Raw genomic sequence first — 18,182 nt, 5'->3', positions numbered from 1 at the left:
AGCTGAAGTTGAACATTTTACCCTGAGGTCCAAGCTTGAATAGTTTACTAGACCTAAGCTAAGTCACAGTTTAATCTCTTATTTTATATATATATATATATATATATGTGCACGCGCGTACATTCAAAGTGTAATTATATTTGCATATGAGGAAATTGTTTGTTGTCTGGTGAAATTTTTATTGTCCGAGAGAAAATATTTATATTGTACAAAAGAATTACTCTGTATAAAAGATACTTTTCTAAAATTAGGTATGAGTTTTTAAAAAAATCTGAACCAAACACAATTTTTGTACCGCAATTCTCTAAAATAAAAAAATTATTTTATAAGTGACAAACAAAATAAGCTTGAAAGGCTCCTTTTGTATTAGCATGTGCATCTACATTAAACATTATTTCAGACACATATGAAAATACAATGGCCTAACTTAAACAACTAAAAGTCTTAGATTTAGGTTAAATGGCTTTTATGAAAATGGGTGTTTGATCTCTGAGCAACTCTGCAAACCCTAGGAGATATATATATATATATATATATATATATATCATCAGACATTAATGTGGTTAGCTGTCCACGCGGTTTCTCTTAATGCTATAAGCTCGAACACCGAGTAGGAGGTTAATATGCAAGTCACACCTCAAAATTTTAATTTAATGTAGTGTATGCTACAAGTCTACAAAAGTTCTAGTAGTAGTACTGTACTCTTTGCTCATTCAGAAATTCTACTTGGTCTTGGTCCTCATATTGGACTTTCAACCTTTAGAAGAAAAAAAAAAAAAAAAAAAAAAAAAATTGTAGAAGAATTAATTGACTGGCTTGAAACGTTGAAAGTGAGTCCAAGGCCCAATGCTAGCTTGAGTATCTCTTGGGCTATGGAAATTGGAGAATTTTGGGTTGATCTAACCTAGCAATGGCATGCACCCATTGTAAGATATTGTCATACCAGTTAGCCATTCTCCACCACACACACACAGCATCTAGCTTATAGGTAAGCAATTCCAGACTAGTTTTATTCATAGTCACTTTATGGAGGTGGGCCGAGCAACATTACTCTCTGTATGTAGTTGGTAACCTATCGTTTTCTGTCTTGTTTACATGAATGTCCAGCTGGAACCTTTGACCACATCTCGTAATTCCAAAGCTACCGAAGTATGATCTTTTCCATGGGAGAGAGAGAGAGAGAGAGGCCTTGTCATTTAATAACATCTTTAAAGAGATAAGAATCATATGACAAAATAGAAGAAATTTTTTAACTAATCCATGTTTCTTTGACCTGAATGTCTAATTAAAATTGTTTCATTAATAGGTAAGGAAAGCCCATTCCATCTACCTAAAATCATAGACCAAGTAACCAACATTCTACATGTGAATCATGTCATCAATGTGAAAGCGTGCATTCACATCCCTCTCTCCTTTACTATTGCAATAATATGGAGAAAAACAATGACAGATTCTTCAAATTTAAAAATAAGATGTATATACGAAGCGGTTGTCTCACCTCGTAATATCATCGTGATTCATAACATTATCATGACATTGGTGATATGATCCACACCCCAGTAACATTTTTCTCATTAAGAAATCTCCGAATTTAAAAGATGTATCTATATTCTTTACACAATTCAAGTGACATGACACCCATACTGATATTGATCCTATTTAAACTCAAAAGCCAAACTTAAATTGTTTATTTCTTTCTCTCATAACAAAGGAAGATTAGATTTTCTCATGAAAAAGAAAAATCATTGTCCACCCATAATCATAAGCAGAGGTGGGTTGCTTATTGTACCAAAAGCAATCAAAAGTTAAACCAGCACACCATAGACTTGAGAGACCAAATGGCAATGGTTTACAAAATCAGAACATTAAGCATAGGCATTAGGGTAATATTTGCTTGTCATCTTAGAGACAGTTCCACCATTAGGACACGGCTCAAGCTTAACCTCATAAGAAATCGATTCAATCTGCTTGTCCATCGACGCATCACCTTCAATCAAAGTATAATTGTAAGTGAACGTCTCTTCGTTGAGCTCATCAATTCGGTACTTCAAATGATTCAAAGTGCTACTTGTGCATTAGAAGATACACCCATATATGACATATTACAAAATATACATGTTATGATTCAGGAAAAAAACAAAAGATGTTACATTATGTAAAACATGGACCAGTTTTCACTTTGATCATCATATATGATTTTGAGTGCCGTTTGAGGCGAAACGGAGAGCACGGCGAGCTCTACGTGTTGATATCAACAATTTCAGTTTTGAGTCTCCCCTTGGCCTTCGAAAATTTGAACCCATTTTAAGGGTTTTGCTCTAAATCAAGGTAGGGGTTCTTAATCCACGAAGTTCTTGCGCTTTAGTGAATTAATCTACTTGAATTGTGCCTTAGCATGCTTAATTGCTTTGATTTTAGTTTAAAATGACTTAATTAAGAATATGTGAATTTATGTGAATGTGTGTTAAATTGATTGAATAAAAGCATGCTATATGTTGAGTTTTGTGTTCATTGTGTTACCAATATACTATGAATGATGTATGAAGGATATGCCTAAGTGTTGAATTTATAATTCCATTATGCTATATTTCTATTGTGTAAAAGCATGTTGTATACTCTTTGGAGAATTCTTGTGAATGTATGCCTTGATGACTAAATTTGAGCTAGTTGTGAGATAATAATTATGCACATGACATTAGTGCATTTATGCATACCATTGGGTTTGCATGAAATGGGAGAAATTGCTTTTGAAACAAAAATGGGAAATTTTGGGAAAGAATGTATTGATACAAGTATTTTGATAAAACTCGGTCGCTGCGGTGTCACCAACGGGCCGGTAGGTTAATGTAACCTAGAGGGAACTAGGGAGATTGCCCTAGCGTGGTTGAGCTATCTGGGCCCCATAATGACGCTGCGGAGTCACCAAAGGTCAGGGACAGTAGCTAATCCTTCTCTCGGCGTTGCGGAGTCACCAAAGGGGGTTACATTAACAATTTGGAAAGTGATGGATGAACGGTTTTGAAAATGGGGAGTGACATTGATATGCATTACATTCCATTGCATTATATTGTTAATGTTGAGCTCGGATATGATGTTGTATTTTCCCAATTTTGTATGACCTCGATTCCTATCGCTCCTATCGCTCTATTCTTTGCTTGGATTCACGGGGATACAAAAGATGTGTCGTAAGTGTCACCTACTGAGCATATTGCTCACCCCATCATATTCTACATTTTTCAGGTCATGGAAAAGAAGTAGCCGACGGTAATCCAACTTAGCCTTAGCTTGGAGTAGAGAAATGCCCTTTTTCATATCTTTTGTAAATGAACCTAATTTTGTAAAAGATTAACTCAGGTGTATTATTTTGCAATGTGTGATGTATTGAGATTCATTGTGTATATGGTTATTTGAGATAATATAATTAAGTTTTACTCACTTAAAATCAGTTTGTATATTTTAAGTAACGTGTGGTAAATTACGTTAACAACGTGGTTGTTATTATTGCAATTTAGTGTTGAAATGTATTTAAAATTACACGTAAGTGTAGTGGCATGGGTGGTTGAATTACCAAAGTTGGTGTATTTGGGTTATCACTGGACAATGGGAAAAGAAGTGAGGGTTCCCCAGAACCAGTCGACGTGTGGCTTCCCATACGTTGACCGGTATCTTCATAGTGTGAGTCATTGTGGCTCACGTTGCAAACCAGTCGATGTATGACTTCCCATATGTATACCGGTATCACGTCCCAAACCAGTCGACGTATAGTGTACATACGTCGACCAGTTTCAGCCTTTTAATTAAACTAAATTTTAGTTTCCCAAATTACACTTTGGCACCCAATAAATGTTACACGTATTTATTTTATGGCCCAATAAAGTGCAATAATTATATTTTAACCACCGAAAGGACTATATTGCCCCGAACTTTATTTTAGTTATTATGTGACCCAAGTTAATGACCATTATACCCTTTGAGTCTCAAATTATTGAATTGTGGCAATTTACCATTTTGTCCTTTTTGGACCATGATATTTAAATATAATATGAAATTACCGTATTACCCATGGATGATTTTGGGTCGGGAAATGACCTGTTTAATGATCCGGATCCATGAGGAGTTGGGTCGTTACAGAATGGTATCAGAGCGATGGTTCGAAAACCTTAGGACGACGGGTAAAGGCCTATGTAGGATTGTATAGGAAGTTGTTTGCATTGCGTATGAGATTATTTGTTACGTGTTTTGATATTTAAAGAAGCATGCTAAAGTGTTTATTTGCCTATATGTTACATGTTTAAATATTTAAGCAGTATGCTTACTTGTTTACTTACTTACCTGTTTAATTGCCTACGTGTTAATTTGCTTACGTGAACACATGCTTATATGTTATATGTGTGTAGCACTAGCTTAAATGATCCATGAATTGGTGTTTTGTTTTCAATATGTAATTGTTTAGTAGGCACGTTTTTATTTTGTATTAGCTTTGTGAGTTTTCCTTTATGACGGAAAAGGTATCAACATTGTGAGTAAGGGAGATGTGAATAGCATGATCTATCGAGTCCGGTTTGATTTAGACGCGTTGTTCCATTAGGAATCCTTTCCCTAGAAACTAGTAATGGTAGAAGAGTTTGATCTTAGGTGTCTTCTGGGATGGAAGTTCCCATTTTCTTGCACAGGCAAGAGTTTGACTTGTGTTATCTCGGTGTGGTGAGGGGACTCTTAGGGTGATGAATCAATAGAGCATGGTGCGTGAGTTAGGGGATTCTTACACGTAAGCAAAGTTGATTAGACGTCATAGGATGCGAGGTGGAATGTAGTGTATGATTTGTAAGGTTCAAGTGTTGTACGGGTTGAGCAAGGTTGGTATTTGGTTCTTATTTAAAAGTTCACTGATATTTAAGGTTGAGAGTTGACCTCTTAGATTTTCGTTTATAGAGTATGAGTTAAGGTTGATCTTGAGTTAGTGACGAGATGAGTAAGTGGCATCTTTTATTTTGATTTCCAGTAAGGAAGACAAAAGTTTGGTGTGATGTGGTTTGGTGACCATAGAATATTGGTCACAGATTGTGTTGAGCCAGGATGAGGAGTAACCTCTTAGGCTTGATGGCCTGTTCTATTTGATTTCTTTGTTTTGTGGCTCTGTGGGCGGGTGTGCGTGAGCGTATACAGGTGGCACCAGAAGGCTACCACACTGAGTGAACTATAGGCACACAACTCAGATGAAATCGATGTGGACATTTCGTTGTATTGGATAGGTTAGTTGTAGGTGTGACTTGAGTGTCCAGTTATATACCAATTAGAGAGACCACTGGTTGTAGTTGTTGTAGACTGTAGCTTATGTGGTTGACCGTTTGGCTTGGCGTTGTTGTCCCTCTTAGGGATTGTTCATGTAGCGTTACCGCGTGGGATTTTTAATTTTCTTATTGCGAGTTGCTGACTATGGTGTCGAGTATCAAAAGTGAGGTGTGTTTTCATGTCAGGTTAATGTCACTTTTGAAGGAGCGATTGGTAGTGGATGTTTGTTGTTTATAAGGGAGTGGAATTGTGAAGTTATTTTGGGAATAATGATCATGAGGTATTAGTACTTGAAGTTCCTGTAATTAAAGAGTAAGTCAGTTTTGGAGTGAACCCAGTGTCCAGGAAAACAGTAGCGATTGATCGCATTATTGATGGTTTTAAGGAGACAGTTGGGTGTTGAGCATTTTGGATTCTTATGCTCATTTTGGTTGAGGATTTGTTGGCATGGTATTGACGCGTGGATGTTCTTTTCTAGTGGTAAATGGTGGTTGTTACGGGGAGCAGTAAGCGTTGTGCTTGTTCTTTGGTTACGATGATATTATCTTGAGGATGTCTAGGAAAAATCTTTTAGTAGTGACTTGATGGTCTGATGGAATAATAGGTTTGAACGGTTGTTGGAATGAGTGACAGTGGAGGTGTTATGATGTCATGGTGTGATATTTAGTGTTGATGAACTCAAATAACACAAGGAGCACAATTACATTATAATTACAAAGAACTACAACAATAACAAGTTAAGTAATTAAAATTTAGCATGCTTAGAATCAAATTTAAGGGGAAAAATTCACCAAAGGCCAAGAAATTGTAAATTAGAACACCCCTACCTCAAATTGATGAAAACCCTCAATTTGAGCCCAAGAACCCTAGAATTTTGAACTCATTGGAGTGCACCAAATGATGATTGGTTCCTATCAAATTGACGGCCTCGACGAGCTCAACAATTTTGCTTCACAATGTTCTACCAAATTCCCAAAGGAAAAAGCAATATCAAGGTTTGAATGGTGAAAGCAAAAAATAAAACAAATGGTCCAGAGAGAGAACTTGGAAACTGCCGAGAGAGAGCATCTGTAATGGCCTTATGGCCTTTTTGATGTTTTAAATAGTGGTGGGGCCCACTTGTTTTATTTCTTTTTCTTTTAACCTTAATTATATATATAGACATATATATCACAACATCACACATAGAGCAAGTTACCAACATTCTACATGTGAATCATGCCCCCAAATAGAGCATTCACATCACTCTCCTCTACTATTGCAATAATATGGACTAGAACATACAATCTCCAAATTCGAAAATACAAATAAGGTGCATGTACGAAGCCGCCGTGAGTCTTACCTCATAACATCGTCATTGGTCATGGAACCCACACCCTTCTTACATCCCTCCCATTTGAAAACCTTCAAATTTCGAAAATGTATCTTTATTCTATGCACTGTTAAAGTGACATGACAACCATACTGATATTGATCTTATTTAAACTCAAAAACCAAACTTCAATTGTTTATTTCTTTCTCTCATAACAAAGGAAGATTAGGTTTTCTCATGAAAAAGAAAAATCATTGTCCACCCATAATTATAAGCAGAGAGGTGGGTTGCTTAATGTACCAAAAGCAATCAGAGGTTAAACCAGCACACCATAGACTTGAGAGACCAAATGGCATTGGTTTACAAAATCAAAACATTAAGCATAGGCATTAGGATTTTGCAGGAGGAAGGCTTCGACAGCCTCGTACATTCCCATGGCCTTGTCCTTGCCAGCCTTAATGACCTCTTCTGAGAGCTCAACATCACCCTTGGTGTAATATTTGCTGGTCATCTTAGAGACAGTTCCACCATTAGGACACGGCTCAAGCTTAACCTCATAAGAAATATATTCAATCTGCTTGTCCATCGACGCATCACCTTCAATCAAAGTATAATTGTAAGTGAACGTCTCTTCGTTGAGCTCATAAATTCGGTACTTCAAATGATTCAAAGTGCTACCTGTGCATTAGAAGAAACACCCATATATGACATAATATGCCAAGTAGCTGGCAACTGCCTGAACTCAGCCGACTAGATTTCAGACTTCAACTATAGCAGATTGAGTCCATTTTTTAAATGTAATTCGTCATCATCTTCTTCTTCTTCTTCTTTTTCTCCAAATTTTTTTTTTTTTTTGGTCGGACTATAATTATGTTCTGTTCTGCTGATTGTGAACATTCAAAATGCATCTTTTGAAGATGAGCCTCTGATAAAGGATATTCAAGCTTTATATGTCAGTATGATTTCTTTTTTTATTTTCTTGTTCCAGAACCAAAAAAAATTATATAAATATATTTTAAGAAATATCACTTGACATGAACAATTTTCACCCTTTGTGTGTGTTTCTAACACTAAATCAGCACACTGAATAGAGCCCTATTTCACAACAAACATTTGTGTGTGTGTGTGTTTTTTTTTTTTTGTTTTTTTTTTCGGGAATTTTAAGCAACAAACATGCAGTTCTGTAAGTGAAAACTAATTGGATCCAGGGCCCCAACATATAACAAATGCGATCTGGTAACACCTAGAAGTCTACAAGTCCTGTTCCACTATTGCAATTAAATTTCCTGGGCAGTTAGCAAGTGTTGAAGTTGATACTACTACTACCTCCGTCCCAACGCATATTTTAAAACGCATACACTTCAGAAACACTTCAGAAGTGGATCTCTTCAAGTTTTGTACTTTGAGTTTCTATATATCACCATGTCAAAGAATTAAGATGGCCAACATGTTTATTCCAACTCAAATCATAGAGCAAGTAAATAATATTCTTGTATATCATCTCCGTTCGGATTCTTCGCATGAAATATTGCTGATTGACTTGTATTTAAGCGATTGAATGCACTTATCAGTGAGTACAAAAATGTACTTAAGTTTGTTCATGGTACAGACTTTAACTCAGATCCTTGAAATGCTACTGCTAATTTGAAGGTTCATTCCCACGCCCTTCCTCTAGTACTTCAATAATATAGCTTGACATGACTATCAAACTGTTAATGAACTTGTTTAAACTCTAACGCCGAACTTCACTTATTTATTTCTTTTTCCTATGACAAAGGTAGAGATTTTCTCGTGACAAAGAAAAATCATTATCCATTTATTGTACCAAAAGCTTAAAAAAAAAAAAGTTGCAAAAGCACAACATAGACTTGGGGACCAATTGAGATTGGTTTACAAAATAAGAACATTAAGCATAGGCATCGGGGTTTTGCAAGAGGTATGTTTCGACAGCCTTGTACATTCCCATGGCCCTTTCCTTGCCAGCCTTAATGACCTCTTCTGAGAGCTCACCATCACCCTTGGTGTAATATTTGCTTGTCATCTTAGAGATAGTTCCACCATTAAGAGCCGGCTCAAGCTTAACCTCATAAACAATTGATTCAATCTGCTTCTCCATTAAGGGATCAGCTTCAATTAGAGTATAGTTGTAAGTGAACGTCTCTTCACTAAGCTCATCAATTCGGAACTTCAAATAATTCAAAGTGCTCCCTGCATGAAACACACCCACGAAATACACGTTCTATTATGTATAACATTAGCAAGATTTCAGCTTGATCATTATATATGATTTTCTGAAGTAGCGAATGCTATGCATGTGTATCATTGTAAGCAAACTAACCTTCAACAAAGTTGATTTGTTTGATGCTGCCAGTCCCTCCATTTCCTTGTGTGATCTCAATGCTTTTGATAGCCTGTGGCATGAGTTTTGGAATCAAGTTGTGGGAGTCGTAGATGGATGCCTTGAATAGCCTTGCCGGAGCAATGGCGTTGGTATATTCCTCAGTGAAAGTGGTGAGACCCATTATTTGCCTCGAGGTTTCAAGATATATAATTATGGAGCAATGAAGTTGAGAGCTGGTTGAGGTAAGAATTTCTTTTAATGAAAGATGATGGTCGGAGAATGGTATTTATAGGCAGAAGTTATGGGATCCTTTGTTTCTGAAACTGTTTTAATTGGTTCATATTAATTCTTAGGAATTATCAAGGCAAAGAGCCAAAAATATTCATCTTCTTGTCCTGTTTGCATATATCATCAGTTCCAGCTTGCAACATTACATTACAAGAGGTGGCAGCATTTATCCAAATAAAATGTATTACTGTAAATTAAATTACTTTATCCTGCAGACCATTCTTAATAAGATCATCATAAAAGAGAGAGAGAGAGATGTGATGAGAGGATTAGTCATACTACAAACACACAATTTAATTTTGTTTCCTTACAAGAAAATATAGGACAAAATGAAGGATCTCAAGTGTACATAAACATGTATTTAGAGTCTGCTTATGAACCTAACTCGGTAACAGAAAAAGCTAATTTTTATTTAATTATTGTTGTAAAAATCCTAGCTGAAGGATTTGGAATTTTTGGATTCATTAAGGAAAGGAATTGGTTACCCACAAATCTCTTCCTCTTTATCTCTCTTCCCAATGAAGATACATGAACACATTGATAAAATCAACAACAATATGAATGTTTATACAGTATATAAGAGGTTCATGCTAACTGGACTGCCTGCAAATGTGTCTGAACTCATCAGAAATTTCAAAGTTCATACTAAAGCCGACTAAGCCAAATAGGCAGTGCTAAGGATTAACTGGTCGTGTTAATACCATAATTCTTGCATAATGTCTTTAGGCTAGACTTTGGCTAGACTAACATGTTCAAACTAATTTAAAACATAGATTGATGGGATGTCCACTTGAATTTGAATAGTACATTTAAAGTTTATTTAGCATTTTGATGAGCAAATTTATTGGAGCAGTTTTAGGATATGAATTTTTGCTTCAAATGCCATAAAAGAAGCAATGCAGCCAACAAAGTGCTCTAAATATTTACCTAAGCCAAATCCAGCCTAGCAAACATCAAGTTGGACGAACTGGAACTTGGTGATCGGACAGTGGCCTATTTTTTGAAAATCTTTACGATCATTCCTCTGCAAAGCTATACTAGTGGTTTTAGTTTTTAATCAATGCCGCCAATTACAAGTTAGAAATTTCATGCACAGTGATTTTAAGCTGAAAAAATTGCTAAGATAGCTTTCAAGGGAAGTGAACTCTCCACTGGAATGGTATGGGACTCCAGTGGAAAGTTGTCTTTGTTGATGTGGACACCTAGTCATTGTATTTTGTTTAGGAACAATGTTGTAATGATGGTTTTAAAAGATTGAAACGTGATAAGGAAAAACATAGAGCATGGATGATAAATTAAAAGAATCATATTTCATTTAAAAACGGTAAACATAATAAAATATTAGAACTTTAAATCATCAGTTACAATATATGGCAAATTCATTCTATGAATTAACACATAAAACTGATTTTCCAACAATACAAAATGGCATAGAAATATGAACTTTTATAGCATCTCCACAGTATACACTTCACAACCAGATAGAGTAACTTATGTTCAAAGGATGCATTAATATCAATGTCAACTGAGGCCATCAATTTCAAAACAAATAAATAAGGTCAAACAAACAAAATAACGAGAGTGTAGAGTTTGCCGCCCAATAGACATTGAGTGAGTCGGTTGTGTGTTTTGGCAATCAAACGAGTTAAAAAGTCGCTCATCGAAAACTTACAGCAGCTTGCCAAACAAAGGCTAAGAGAAGGAAGAGCACAGGTATGACTGGCATAACATTCACGATTGGATTCAAAAAAGCCGTATGCAATGCGCAAAAGATGCCCGTACGGTTGTTCAATGATGTTCCGTGATATTGAAGAACAGATCTTAATTTATACAAGTTAATAACTTGGGTTTGGGATAATTTATAAAATACATATGCTTGTGACAAGGAGGGTGTTCCGTGATATTGAAGAACAGATCTTAATTTATACAAGTTAATAACTTGGGTTTGGGATAATAAAATACATATGCTTGTGACAAGGAGGGTAAGTCACAAAAAATCTGTGAAACAGCTAGGCCTCAGCCCCATTTTTTACTACTTGGTCAATATGGCAACATCTCTCTGCAATACGCAGTAGTTAATGTCCGAACATTAAAATGCCATGAAACTCCAAAATATGCCTTCAAATTCATTGGATGTCTAAAATCATATCAATTGAAAATGAAAAACCAATATGCAATTAAATGATATTGCAATTAAAATGGACATTATTTGTGATAATGCATTCCTAAGTAACATCCAAAAAAATGGAGGTATATATGATCTTACAATCACTCTGCGAAACAATGCATCTCCAAGAAGCACCTGTGATAAAAACAGCAATTGACAATCCAATAAATGAACAAAATAATATATTAAGATAATGCAATATTATTATGCATATATACACGCGCGTGTTTGTGTAATTTCATACCGAGTTTTCAGCCTTGACATGTGGACTGGTCTCAACAATTATGGAGATAAGAAAACAAACCTGTCCAGTACATCGTTTCGATCCACTCTTTCAGGAAAAATAGAAAACAAAATAAAAATCCTAACACTCATTCACAGTCAATTACCTCATAAATTCATCGGAATGAAATACTTCATTCTTTAAAAAAAAATATTTGAAGGATGGGATGATTTGGTTCTTCAAGCTTCGTCTCGATATAGTTGGGCTTGTGGCTACTATATCTTCACAAGCTCAGTGCTGGAAATTCCAGTGGAGTAAATATGGGCAAAAAGGTTTTCTTGGGATCCGAGAAGAGAAGTTTTGGGCATTTTCTAATGAGAGGGGAGATCTGTGTTTTGCTGAAATCATGGTTCTTGAGGAAGTTGAGAACTGAATCTGGTTGGTTTAGGGTTATAAAATTGATGTAATTGGAAACAGAGATAGCAGTTTCTGGAGTAAACCTACATGAATTTATGAGGTAATTGACCGTAGATGAGTGTTGATTTGTGGAAGTTGAGATGGATTTCAGAGATAGAAGACAGTTTATAGATTGAGGAATCTAAAACAGCAGAACATCTAACACGAACTAGAGGATATAGTTGAAGACAGTAGGGATCCGGCGACCAGTTTGGCCCATGAAACCCTTCAAACCCTAGTTTCTAGGACTGGTCGCCGGATCCCTACTGTCTTCAACCATCAAACAGTTTGGGTATATATAGAGATAGAGAAATAGGGTTAGAGTCGGTGCTGCATGGTGCCATGGTTAATACTTTATTAGCTAACGGGTAATTTTGTCATTTGAAAAAAACTGATGTTTTACATGCAAAATAAATACTTTATTGAAGGACTGCATAGGGCCACGGTTAATACTTTATTAGTACAGGGTAATTTTGTCATTTGAAAAAACTGATGTTTTACATGAAAAATAAATACTTTATTAAAGGGCAAATCAAACATATCAAGTTATTGAAGACCGTGTTTGAATTTATGTCATTGTATGGCTATTGGCATATCACAGGATATTTTTAAAGTGCGAGACAAAATTAGATAATTTAAATTTATGTAATTTTAATTTGACAAAAAAATCATAATATAAATATTCATTGACACTCTTTCGAAATTTAGACGAATCTACTACACTTTTCAAATATTACCATCAAATGCGTGTTTTACCCTCAATTTTCAAGGGCTGGTTATGAACATTCATAATGCATTCTTTTTTTTAGTTATTCTAAGAAAGGGGAAGTGGAAAGAAAAATATCAGGGATATTAAGGAAAAATATAATTTATATACCATTTGTTTCATCTTTTTCTTTTTTTATTATTTTTTTATTTTTTTATTTTCAGACTGTTTGAAAAAAAAAAATTAAATTCTTTTTTCTATTCAGGAAACATAATATGACGCTGATTTTGTTCTCTTTACATTAACTTTTTTTCATTTTCCTTTCCATCAATAAATCAGCAAAACTAACAGAAACTTAGTGTGTGGCTTAGATGCAATTTTTACATGTGCAACTCATTAGATTTTGCATTATAATTCGAAATTAGGCATGACAAGTGTTGATGTTGTTAACACATATTGATAGTTAAAAAGCAACTTAAGTTATTTATTTCTTTTTTCCTCAAAACAAAGGGACATAAGGTATACTCATATGGAAGAAAAAAACATAATCCACCCAATGTTCATAAGCAGGATTGGAATACTTATTGCAACAAAGGCAACCAATGCCAGACAAAAGCAAAAACAACATTAGTGCACCAAACATAAGAGACCATAGATTAAGAACATTAAACATAGGCATCAGGGTTTTGCAAGAGATAGGCTTCCACAACCTTGTACATTCCCGTGGCCTTTTCCTTGCCAGCCTTAATGGACTCTTCTGAGAGCTCAACATCACCCTTGGTGTAATATTTGCTCGTCATCTTCGAAACAGTTCCACCGTTAGGAGACAGCTCAAGCTTGACCTCATAAGAAATTGATTCAATTTGCTTGTCCATCGAGGCATCTCCTTCAATCAGAGTATAGTTGTAAGTGAACGTCTCTTCGTTGAGCTCATCAATTCGGTACTTCAAACAATGCAAAGTGCTACCTGCATGAAACAACATTAGCCACATTTCAGTTTGATCATTATATATGATTTTCTATTCAAGGTAATACTATATATATTTACATGTGTGTGTCTTGTAGTAAGCTAACTAACCTTCAGCAAAGTTGATCTGTTTGATACTGCCAGCCCCTCCATTGCCTTGAATGTCAATGCTTTTGATAGCCTGTGGCATGAGTTTTGGGATCAAGTTGTGAGAGTCGAGGATGGATGCCTTGAATAACCTTGCTGGAGCAATGGTGTTGGTATATTCCTCGGTGAAAGTGGTGACACCCATGGTTGAGGGGAGAATTTTCTTTGAATTGGAGGAGATGGTGAGAGGATGGTATTTATAGGTACAAGTCAGGGGACCTTTTGTTTCTGAAACTGGTTCATATTAATTATTAGGAGTTACCAAGGAAAATAGCCAAATATATTCATCTCCTTGTCCTGTTTGTATGTCAGCCACATTACACTACAAGAGATGGCATCACTCACATTACATTTCAAGAGGTGGCATCATTTATCCAAATGAAATGGATATTACTCTAAACTAAATTTTTTTATCCGGTAGGCCAATTCTTAATTCGGCCATCAGAGAAGAGATAGAGATGGTAAAACAAACTCAATTGCACAAAAGCACAAGTTAATTCCATTTCCTTGTGGGGAAACAGAGGGCAAAATGAATCGTCTCATTTGTATGTAAACATGTATCTAGATTGTGCTAAAACATGAAAGCTACATAAAAAGAAAAATGACCCTCATTCGGTAGTTTATTGGGGAAGTTGTAGTCTTTGGCTTAACTAGAGTTGCCATGGATAAAGGATTTAGTTTGCAAACTTGAGCTGACTGAGCCTAATAGACAGTGGTCTGGATTAACTGATTGTGGCAGCACCTTATTTCATGCCTAAATATCCCTAGGTTAGATTTTGGCTGGACTGACATGGTCAAACAACTCAAACTCAATTAAACATCAATAATTTGAATGTTCCATTGAATTTGATTAGTCCACTTAAAGTTCATTTAGCATTTTGATGACAAACCTATCTGCTTGAGTCAGTTAAGAAAATGCCAGTAAATGATGTTAAAAGCTCTGTCAAACTACTAAGCCCTGGCCTCAAAAGATTGCATTCAGTGAAATATGGTGAAAGTCCTTTTTTTTCTTTATTGGTCCAGTTTTAAGATATAATTTTCACTTGAAATGCCACAGAAGACACAATGCAGCTTATGTAGCCAACAGATAACACTCTAAATATTTACCGAAGCCAAAGGCAGCCTACTAAAACATCGAGTTGGATGCACTGAACCTCTGTTATTTGGCCAGTGGACTATTGTTGGCAAATATCTTTATGATTATTCCTCAGCAAAGCTATGCTAGTGGTTTCAATTTGTAATCGACGTTCCAAATTACAAGGTAGAAATTCCATGCTCGGCACTTCTAAGCAGTCCATCCTTGAATATTTTCAATGATAGCTTTCAAGTGAATTAAACTCACCCCTGCAATGGTATGAGACTTGAATGTCTTGTTTTGCAGATATTCTGCAGTATCTATGGATAGAAACCAGAATATACTGCAGAATATCATACTGTAGTAGTAAAAACTGGAAGGCACTTTAGTTTACAAATCTTATTCAAGCATTCCACTTTCGTTTCCATGGCAGGTAAATGCAAGTGCTGATGTTGAAACAGCATATTTAAACACACAGATATACCTAAAATCACTTCAGCACCACTTGTGTTTCTCTATATCATCGATCAGCAGCCAACATGTTTACTAACTTGTTGATTAACTAGGTTAAGATATTTCAAGTTTATGCGATTGAATATATACACTTGCTGCCAAAAGAAGAACACAAGTTTCTGGCTTCAGCTTGAAACCATGGTTTATTGTTTGGATTCATTCACACTCTCTTTCCTTAGTACTGCAACAAAAAAATCACACACATACAACAATCATAGTAATACTCAACCAGTTTAAACTTAAAAGCAACTTCATTTATTTATTTCTTTTTATTTTTTCCCCTCAAAACAAAGGGAGATATGATATTCTCATGTGGAAAGGAAAACATAATTCCCCCATGTTCATAAGCAGGGGTGGAATTCTTATTGTAACAAAGGCAATTATTGCCAATTAGCCGGACAAAAGCAAAAAGCAGCATTAGTGCACCGAACACTTAAGCTAGAGACCATAGAATAAGAACATTATGCATAGGCGTTGGGGTTTTCGAGGAGGTAGGATTCGACAACCTTGTACATTCCCATGGCCTTTTCCTTGCCGGCCTTGATGGACTCTTCTGAGAGCTCAACATCACCCTTGGTGTAATATTTGCTCGTCATCTTAGAGATAGTTCCACCATTAAGACATGGCTCAAGCTTAACCTCATAAGAAATTGATTCAATCTGCTTGTCCATCGAGGCATCTCCCTCAATCAAAGTATAATTATAAGTGAGAGTCTCTTCGTTGAGCTCATCAATTCGATACTTCAAATAATTCATAGTGCTACCTGCATGAAACACGCCCATGAAATATAATTTTGTATTATGTAAAACATTCATTATATACGATTTTCTATTGTAAGTAATATAGTATATATATTTGACAAAGTTTGTGTGTGTGATAGTAAGCAAACTAGCCTTGGGCAAAGTTGATCTGTTTGATGCTGCCAGCCCCTCCATTTCCTTGACTGATCTCAATGCTTTTAATAGCCTGTGGCATGATTTTTGGGATCAAGTTGTGAGAATCAAGGATTGATGCCTTGAATAACCTTGCGGGAGGAATTGTACTAGTATATTTGTCAGTGAATGTGGTGACACCCATAATTTGGCTAGAGTTTTGGAGATAATTAGGGGTAAGAAAGGCTCGTGTTGGTTAGAGAGTTCTGTTTGGATAGGAGGAGTTGGTGAGAGGATGGTATTTATAGGTAGAAGCCGGGGCATCCTTTGTTTCTTGAATTCGTTTCAATTGGTTCATAACATGAGGAATTACCAAGGAAAATAGCCTCTACATCATCAATTCTTCTCCTTGTCCTGTTTCCATGCCATCAGTACATTACAAGAGGGGCATCTTTTTTCCAAATATACATAATGGATTACTATATGCGTTTGTGCGTCTTTGTGTGTGTATATGCGCACACTGAGCGTGAGGAAAATGATGCCAGGATAAACATAGTCTTGGTTCTCAAAAGAAAATCACTTTCAAGTACTTAAGTGTAAAACTGTACCCAAAAAAAAAATGTCAAAATGAAGTTCAGTAAATATGTATTTTGGAATTATGGTACAACATAACAAACTTGGAACAAAAATGAGCCCCATTCCACAGTCTAATGCAGAAGAAAGTTTTTTATAACGCAATGAAACATACACACATCTCAGTAGAGTGCAAGAAAGAAAGGAAAATCATAGAAAAAATATTCTACTGGAGTTGCTCAAAGTTGGATATTTTGTCTTGATAAAAATTTTGCCTTGACAACTTTTTCCTTTTTCTCTCTGAGACACCAAATCAATGTGTATATAGATATATATATATAGTTTGACAATGAGAAATCAATATATGTATTAGGTGATTAGTGGCAGCGTAGTTCGTTAAAATAAAACAAGAGCTTTTATCAGTAGAGGTATCTAAAAAACTGTTATTAGTTAAAAATAATAATTTATTAGATGTTTGGTAATACATTATATAAAATATATTTTATAAGTAAAATATCATTCAATATGTTTAGAAATAATATTTCTTAAAGCATTTTTGTTACTCATTTTACAAGATTGTTCTTTAATATTATTATATTTAATAATAAGACCTTTATAAAAGAATAGGTGAAATTGTTTTTTTTTTTTTTAAAAAGGTATATAGAATCTCTACTTAGAACACAAATTTAAAAAATTAACTTCCGGACTTTTTTTTTCTTTTTTGTCGACGATGGGATAAATTTCTTAGGGCTTCAAGGAAGTTGGATTCCCAACCACTAAATCCTTACTGAACTAAATTTGATATAGTATTAAAAGTGTTTTTAATAATTATTAAGCTATATCTAAACATAATTTTTTCAAATAAAAATACTTTTAAATGATTGAAATACATTCCCAAATAAGATGCTCTTAAAGAGCCTTAAAAAAAAAAAAAAAAAAAAAAAAAAAAAAAAAGGATGGACCTAGCAAAAGAAAACCCATAAGAAGCAGCCCAAAACAAAACGACTTTCAATCCAGGAAGCAAGGATATTTTAAGTTCACATCTGTATGCTATTTACAGATCATATATATATGCTAGAGCATGAATCTTTGTACTTAAAAGACATTTTGTTTTCCGCTTCTCTCTAATAAATAAATAAGATTCCAATGTAAGACCGCAAATTAAACCATCCACACACTGCATTCATGTCTTTCTACAATCATCATCTTTTAAAAACATTACAATCATCAAATAGTCACTTCAGCTTGAG

The 18,182-nt window shown here is 35.2% G+C and overlaps 4 protein-coding genes across 9 annotated transcripts; all 4 read right to left on the bottom strand.

The window, feature by feature from the left end:
- Nucleotides 1–6,980: 6,980 nt before the first annotated feature.
- Nucleotides 6,981–7,946, bottom strand: LOC132273129 (major allergen Pru ar 1-like). Its single transcript, XM_059774154.1, has 2 exons — nucleotides 7,931–7,946; nucleotides 6,981–7,282 (listed from the first exon to the last, which is right to left on the bottom strand). Exons 1-2 carry the CDS (start codon nucleotides 7,944–7,946, stop codon nucleotides 6,981–6,983), a joined length of 318 nt encoding a protein of 105 aa, XP_059630137.1.
- Nucleotides 7,947–8,325: 379 nt separating this feature from the next.
- Nucleotides 8,326–12,319, bottom strand: LOC132275078 (major strawberry allergen Fra a 1.07-like). 6 transcript variants are annotated; one of them, XM_059776464.1, is made up of 4 exons: nucleotides 11,790–12,319; nucleotides 11,645–11,704; nucleotides 8,943–11,535; nucleotides 8,326–8,812 (listed from the first exon to the last, which is right to left on the bottom strand). In XM_059776464.1, exons 3-4 carry the CDS (start codon nucleotides 9,124–9,126, stop codon nucleotides 8,511–8,513), a joined length of 486 nt encoding a protein of 161 aa, XP_059632447.1. In that variant the 5' UTR covers nucleotides 9,127–11,535; nucleotides 11,645–11,704; nucleotides 11,790–12,319; the 3' UTR covers nucleotides 8,326–8,510. The 6 variants fall into 6 exon arrangements, with proteins under 6 accessions (XP_059632447.1, XP_059632443.1, XP_059632445.1 ...); XM_059776460.1 differs by having other exon boundaries at nucleotides 11,645–12,319; XM_059776462.1 differs by lacking the exon at nucleotides 11,645–11,704 and having other exon boundaries at nucleotides 11,705–12,319.
- Nucleotides 12,320–13,450: 1,131 nt separating this feature from the next.
- LOC132273473 (major strawberry allergen Fra a 1.07-like) lies at nucleotides 13,451–14,044 on the bottom strand. Its single transcript, XM_059774431.1, has 2 exons — nucleotides 13,860–14,044; nucleotides 13,451–13,748 (listed from the first exon to the last, which is right to left on the bottom strand). Exons 1-2 carry the CDS (start codon nucleotides 14,042–14,044, stop codon nucleotides 13,451–13,453), a joined length of 483 nt encoding a protein of 160 aa, XP_059630414.1.
- Nucleotides 14,045–15,738: 1,694 nt separating this feature from the next.
- Nucleotides 15,739–18,182, bottom strand: LOC132275077 (major allergen Pru ar 1-like). Its single transcript, XM_059776458.1, has 2 exons — nucleotides 16,381–18,182; nucleotides 15,739–16,250 (listed from the first exon to the last, which is right to left on the bottom strand). Exons 1-2 carry the CDS (start codon nucleotides 16,562–16,564, stop codon nucleotides 15,949–15,951), a joined length of 486 nt encoding a protein of 161 aa, XP_059632441.1. The 5' UTR covers nucleotides 16,565–18,182; the 3' UTR covers nucleotides 15,739–15,948.

The sequence above is a fragment of the Cornus florida genome, unplaced genomic scaffold (genome assembly GCF_030987335.1).
Source record: "Cornus florida cultivar Cherokee Brave unplaced genomic scaffold, ASM3098733v1 CherokeeBrave_3.0.0_Hap2_Chr09, whole genome shotgun sequence".
Taxonomy (NCBI): Eukaryota; Viridiplantae; Streptophyta; class Magnoliopsida; order Cornales; family Cornaceae; genus Cornus; species Cornus florida.
Note: the sequence above shows the minus strand (reverse complement) of the source record. Positions and strands in the feature narration are given on the sequence as shown.

Excerpts from the sequence above, each read along its gene's own strand:
- LOC132275078 (XM_059776459.1), bottom strand. The coding sequence starts at position 9,126 with ATGGGTCTCACCACTTTCACTGAGGAATATACCAACGCCATTGCTCCG. Across the intron at positions 8,813-8,942 it reads ACAAATCAACTTTGTTGAAG|GGAGCACTTTGAATTATTTG; the intron begins GTTAGTTTGCTT and ends TGTTTCATGCAG.
- LOC132273473 (XM_059774431.1), bottom strand. The coding sequence starts at position 14,044 with ATGGGTGTCACCACTTTCACCGAGGAATATACCAACACCATTGCTCCA. Across the intron at positions 13,749-13,859 it reads ATCAACTTTGCTGAAGGTTA|CACTTTGCATTGTTTGAAGT; the intron begins GTTAGCTTACTA and ends TCATGCAGGTAG.
- LOC132275077 (XM_059776458.1), bottom strand. The coding sequence starts at position 16,564 with ATGGGTGTCACCACATTCACTGACAAATATACTAGTACAATTCCTCCC. Across the intron at positions 16,251-16,380 it reads ACAGATCAACTTTGCCCAAG|GTAGCACTATGAATTATTTG; the intron begins GCTAGTTTGCTT and ends TGTTTCATGCAG.